General features: G+C 41.2%; 1 protein-coding gene across 2 annotated transcripts; it reads left to right on the top strand.

Moving 5' to 3' along the window:
* Nucleotides 1-1,529: 1,529 nt before the first annotated feature.
* On the top strand, nt 1,530-2,650 carry LOC144010842 (uncharacterized). 2 transcript variants are annotated; one of them, XR_013281364.1, is made up of 4 exons: nt 1,530-1,862; nt 2,003-2,146; nt 2,223-2,256; nt 2,344-2,650. XR_013281364.1 is itself a non-coding variant. In XM_077511350.1 (4 exons), the coding sequence occupies exons 1-4, from the start codon at nt 1,746-1,748 to the stop codon at nt 2,446-2,448; spliced, it is 303 nt and encodes a 100-aa protein (XP_077367476.1). In that variant the 5' UTR covers nt 1,530-1,745; the 3' UTR covers nt 2,449-2,650. The 2 variants fall into 2 exon arrangements, 1 of the variants encoding a protein (XP_077367476.1); XM_077511350.1 differs by having other exon boundaries at nt 2,003-2,049.
* The last annotated feature ends 3,350 nt before the right edge of the window (nt 2,651-6,000 follow it).

Genomic DNA, 6,000 nt, shown 5'->3' with positions numbered 1-6,000 from the left:
CTTTATTCTCATCATTCATATGCAAGGTAGAAGCCAGCACTAAATTCATGCCCAGCTCTGTGACAGGGACTGCAAAAATGATTATTTGCCATTAATATGCTTCTTTGAGAGAATCATATATATTGATGGGGGAAAAAAAGGTTGAAATTATTATTTATTTTTTGTCATGTACATGTGTGCATGAAATTTGACCCCATCACAGCGAACACACGCTGTTAATGACACCCACATAAAATGTATGACTTTCACTCTCTTAAATGTGACATTTAGTTCACTGTTATGTTAGTCGGTCATTAAGTTTAAGTGCCCCCTCATACTGTGCCAAGATGTCTTATAGGCCCAAATTGATGTCTTATGTCTTGCAACCATGTTCCGTTAAAATTGAACTTCGTAGCTTCGCTGAATCACGCTTGATCGACAGATGGACAGTCAAAAACAATGCAGATAACAAGTGGCTGATATTTAGGATCAATGTCTGGTTGATTTATGCACACTGTCAAAACACATACACATTTATGCACGCACACGCACACACATGCACACGCATGCGGTGTTTTGCTGGTTAGTTTTCTAACGCGGAAGTAAAACGCCTGGTTCAGTAAAACCCTGTCTCTCCCCGTGTGATTCCCACCGGCGAGCCGACTACTGTCTGCTGTTGGAACTCTGGGTTTGAGCACTCTGAATGCAAGCCATCAATTCTTTAATAAACATTTGAAACAAAACGGCTCTTTGCCACAAGAACTCATGGAGGAGGTGGGGAGGAGAGGGAATAAGGGAGATGAAAGGAGAAGGAGGGGGGACAAAACTGAGCTGGTCTCGAACCGAGGACTTGCTGCTTACAGATCGAGTACACTAACCACTATATTATTTGTTTAGTTAGATTCAATAGTGCAAAACTGTTTTATTTGTCAGCCAGAATCCTGCGATTTTGAAATTGTCATTGTGCTTTGGCATTGCAAATGTGAAGGTTAATTGATTGCTTTGAATTAATTTAGACATAATGTAAGGCTACTATTGTCACTTCCCATGGAGGTCTCAGAGAAAGTGGGCGTACGTTTAGTCTGCAGAGGCAGTGTGGGGGTGTGTCTGCACCTTATGACGTCAAAGAGTACCAACGGCTCGTTTTCTCAGGTTGGGAGGGTCTAGTGCTTGGAGAGCAGAATGACCCTGAATTTCTCAGAGAGGGCGAATGGAGGAAAGCACCACTTTGGTTACGTGTTTGATGAGGAATTAGCATTTTAACACGGCTAAAAGCTCCAAAAATCTGATTTTTCATGTTGCTGTCCCTTTAACTCTTTGACCGCCATAAACGTTTAAAGACGTTCAGTATAAACCTAGAATTGGCCGCCATAGACGTTAATTGACGTCTACTATGTTTTTTTATGGAAACGGGTGGAGGAAAGCCTTGGGCAGTTGTGCTCCAAGTATCAAGCCGATCGGGTTACTATAATGAGTATTCCTGGCCACTAGATGGCTGTGATGAGTCTTTTGGACAAGATCGGGTAGGAGACAAGTAGACAGTAGAAGAAGAGAGGCTGAGCTAGAGTGTTGAGGGGGAGAGAATGGCTAACTTGGCTAAGGGAGTCAAAAAGGCTACAGATGGCAATCAGCTCACGCTTGATCCTTATTTTCAAAGCTCAAAAGCATCGACCAGTGCTCAAGAGCACAGTGATGACGGAGTTAAGTCATAGTTGAAGCGGTGACGCGGCCGTTTCGACCACGTCCTAAGGCCGCACCGGCTAGAGATGCTAACACCGGAGAAAAGTGGTGCACAACTGAGCACGTCTGCACAGATGACGTTTCATCGGACGATGACGACTACTATGGGTCCGATGCAAGACAGTCTTCCAAAGAACGTGAAGGTAAGCGCTAACATGCTAAGAGATTGCTAGTAAGATTACTTTCCTAACTTTCTCGGGCGATCTGCTAGCAGCGTGTGTAAATGTGCTGATATACACTAAAACATCTATTACCTATACAAACGTAAATGTATATTTTATAGATCGTGCTCACAGCAACGTCCGACCGCTGGTTCTACGACAAAGAAAGGTAAAAAAACAAAAAAACAAAAATGTTTTCAATACACCGCAACAAGCTCCCCCTCATAGGGCCCAAAGTGACCCTTCTCACAGTGAGCAGAAAAAAGGTAAAAAGAAAAAAAAAAAAGATTCTCCACAGCTCTAATAAAATATTTGATGGTAAACGTCTTCTATAATTTACAGAATGTGCATCAACCAATACATCGAAGAAAAAAAGGTAAACATGCACACACACACACACACACACACACATTGCATCACAGTGCACTAAAATAATATATGATATTGAAATGTATATTTGCAGATCCCAAAGATTCTGGCTGGCTTGAAGTTGATGAATTCGGCTGGCAGCCAACCATCTTCCCCTTTGCTGCAAAACCAGGACCAAGGGATGCTGCAGCAGAGCTGAATTCCCACCTGCCAGCTGACATCCTGGAGCTCTTCATCACGGATGAACTTCTCCAGCACATCGTTCATCATACCAACCTCTACGCAAATCAGTCCATGCAGAAGCAGACTGACAAAAACTGTTGCGCACGTGTAAATAGTTTGCAAAGAGTTTTCCAAATTGTTTGTTCGGATTGCTACTGTTGCATGTAAATAAACTGTTATTTTGCAATCCAAAAAACATTTTTTATTGTTGGGGTAGTGTTTTATCACTCATGCAAAAAAAAAGAGTGCCAAATTCACTAGAGTGCATGAAATAACATCGTTTCACAAAAAGCTTGATTTCTCCGTATTTTGGAAGAAAATAGAGGATTTGGGTGAAACGAAGGTGTTTTCTATTGTTGATTACTGAAGATCCGAATAAGGTAGAAACAAACTTTTTTTTTTTAGATGAAAGATGAGACTTCAATCTTTCATTTGGTATCCGCGTTTCCATAGTCCTAACACAACATTTTCTGTGGAGCTTGAAAGATCGGTAAAATTCTGTAAATCAGCTGGCAGTATAGGGGTTACCTTTTCCGAAAATGGCTGGCAGTCAGAGTTAAAGTGGCAGAGTTGGGGGCGCAAAAAAAAAAAAAAATTGCATCTTTCATCAGCTCTCTGCATCTCATGAAAGCTCATCCCAAACCTTACATGGCCAAAAACTCCAAAAAGTTGATTTTACATGTTGCTGTCCCTTTAAAAAGAGGATGTGCAAAGACAATCAAAGACATCAGCTCTACGATGCACCAGCGAATGAAAACCACACAACCATGGATGTGTTAAAAAAAAAAAAAATGGCCAGTGAGTCTTTGTTTGGAATTAACAATTAAAATTTTCCAATGGCAACATAATGAGCTGGCTGGCTTCATCCACAATGCCCGAGGGACTAAAACACACACAATCACATGCACACGCAGACACACAAACACACGTTGAATGGTTAATGACTAACCAGATCTTTAGTGACAATATAGAGCACAACCCAAGAGTAATTAAAGAAGAGAATATATATACTGTATATATATATATATATATATATATATATATATATATATATATATATATATATATATATATATATATATATATATATATATATATATATATATATATATATATAATAGGAACGGACAAGAAGGAAGATTTGAGAGTAAAATCAAGGAATGTAGTATATAAAAGGATCATGAATCATTTTGTAAACTGCAGTTCTCCAAGGCAACCTTAAGGTTGTTTTTTCCTTTATGCTGCGAGTGGGCGGCATGGTGCTCAGCAGCTTCGTGCATCTGCTTCACAGTTCTGAGGTTAGGGGTTCGAATCCAGTCTCCGGCCTTCCTCAGTGTTAGGCCAAGTGAAGACTCTAAATTGTAAATAAATGGAATGTGAGTATGACTGTTTGTGCCCTATGAGTGGGTGGTGGGTGTACACAAGTGAGCTAAGATAGGCTCTAGCTAACACATGAACCTTGTTCAGTCCTTCTCTAATAGGGGGGCAGGCGCCGCTTGGGGGGATGTGTTGTGATGCCAGGAGGGCACTTGAGACCTCAGGGAACTTTTTTTTTTTGCCAATTAGAAAAAAGTGTAATTGCACATCCACTACGGTAAGTGACAGTGGGACTCTCATTGTCAGAGCGTGTGCAAGGTATTAGCTCCTCTTTCAGAGGTTTGCTTACAATTTTATAGACAAATGATACTATTTATAGTCACAGCGGAGAGTTGGTTGTGGCGAAACATTTTCCTTGGAAACTAAATAATTTATAACACTGGTCTGCATGAAAACATAGACAAGAATGACAAATATTTTTTGGATCCATTTTTTTTAGCTGAAAAGTGAAGACAGTATCATGTGCTCCATTTTTTCAGTTACACACAATGTCCCCTCCAATCATAGCTGGCCATCCAAATGACGATTAAAAAAAACCTGGGACAATTAGGAATACCACAATAGTCACAGTATTAAAAGTTCCTTAGTATCATCATTGTCTTCTTTCGCTGCAAAATAATGAGACGTTCTGCTAAAAATGTGTAGCAATTCGCTTTGAAACACTTTCCTTCCGGGTTCATGTTACAAAGCCTGTATTCACAATACAGCACGCGATTGGCTGACTAACCATGTGATGATGTGACATGGCAGAAGAAATACACCCATGATTGGTTGACCGGCACACAATACATTTCTCCCAGGAACTACAGTGTGTAAACGAAAGCCAGTTGTGTACACTTAGAGCTACATGAATCTTCTCATTAAAAAAATAGAGAAAAGTAAAATAAAACACCAGACTGTAGTGTGACCTCCTGTCTCCTGTAGGTCATTTCGTCTAGTCCGTTTGAACCCCACCTTTTTAGCGAGGTGCAGCGGGTGGGAACTATCAGATAACAAAATACTGCTGGAATTTGCATTTTGCACTGTGCAAAACAACATCAATTTAGCTACGGAACTCCGTAAATGGCATCAGCTAAGAGACATGCTAACGAGGCACAATTTAAACTGCAAGCTATCAGTTACGCGGTTGTACATGGGAATAGGGCATGCGTGATATAATTCCACATAAATGAATCCATGATTCGGAAGGAAGAGGAAGCCACCAAACAAAGTCGGGGATTGCCATCATTCCGGGAGGTTTCACGAAGGAACTCCAACTGCTGGACATTTGTTACCGAAGTCACAAATATATGTGACATAAATCGGCAAATGTTGTTGGCTTCAACCTAGGCCATGAGCAGATGACCCGGAAGTACTTGGAGGATCGTTATCATCCTTTACGAAAGGATAATACCCAATGTTTCATGATGTTTTTCCTTGATTTCTCTGATAAATTTCTTTAATAAATAATAGAAATGTGCTTATAAATCCGTTTGTGTCCAGCCACACTTTTGTTTATGCTTTGAACGTATATTTCTTGGCCTCATTAACTATCCACTTGTAGTCCAACGCTCACTGGAAACGAATTTGACTTACTGTCTGCAATGCGGACCAATCTCTGACACCGGTTGTACAGAGACCGAACAGCCCGCGCTCGGTACCCCATACTCCTGAAGCACCCCCCACAGGACTCCCCGAGAGACACGGTTGAACACGTTCTCTCAGTACATGTGGACTGGTTAGGGGAACTCCCATGCACCCTCAAGGATCCTGCTTAGGGTGTAGAGCTGGTTCAGTGTTCCACGGCTGTGAAGAAAACCACACTGCTCCTCCTAAATCCGAGATTCGACCTCCCGACGGATTCTCCTCTCCAGCACTCTTGAATAGACCTTACCAGGGAGACTGAGGAATGTGATCCCTCTATAGTTGGAACACACCCTCCGGTCGCCCTTCTTAAAGGTGAGACCACCATCCTGGTCTGCCAATCCAGAGGCACTGTCCCCGATGTCCACATTGATGATGTTTTACAAGATATATGTTGTACAAACACATTGTGAAACATCGAAATAGTAGTCCAATTTCATTGAAATCTTGTCACATGATATATCTGCGGTAAATGACGGAAATATGCCAGCGTCAAAAGAACATACTCTGTGTCCTTGATATTGAGAAA

This window comes from Festucalex cinctus, chromosome 21 (assembly GCF_051991245.1).
Source record: "Festucalex cinctus isolate MCC-2025b chromosome 21, RoL_Fcin_1.0, whole genome shotgun sequence".
Taxonomy (NCBI): domain Eukaryota; kingdom Metazoa; phylum Chordata; class Actinopteri; order Syngnathiformes; family Syngnathidae; genus Festucalex; species Festucalex cinctus.
This window is presented reverse-complemented; position numbering and strand designations above follow the sequence as displayed.

Excerpts from the sequence above, each read along its gene's own strand:
- LOC144010842 (XM_077511350.1), top strand. The coding sequence starts at position 1,746 with ATGCTAACACCGGAGAAAAGTGGTGCACAACTGAGCACGTCTGCACAG. Across the intron at positions 2,050-2,222 it reads TGGTTCTACGACAAAGAAAG|AATGTGCATCAACCAATACA; the intron begins GTAAAAAAACAA and ends TATAATTTACAG. Across the intron at positions 2,257-2,343 it reads AATACATCGAAGAAAAAAAG|ATCCCAAAGATTCTGGCTGG; the intron begins GTAAACATGCAC and ends GTATATTTGCAG.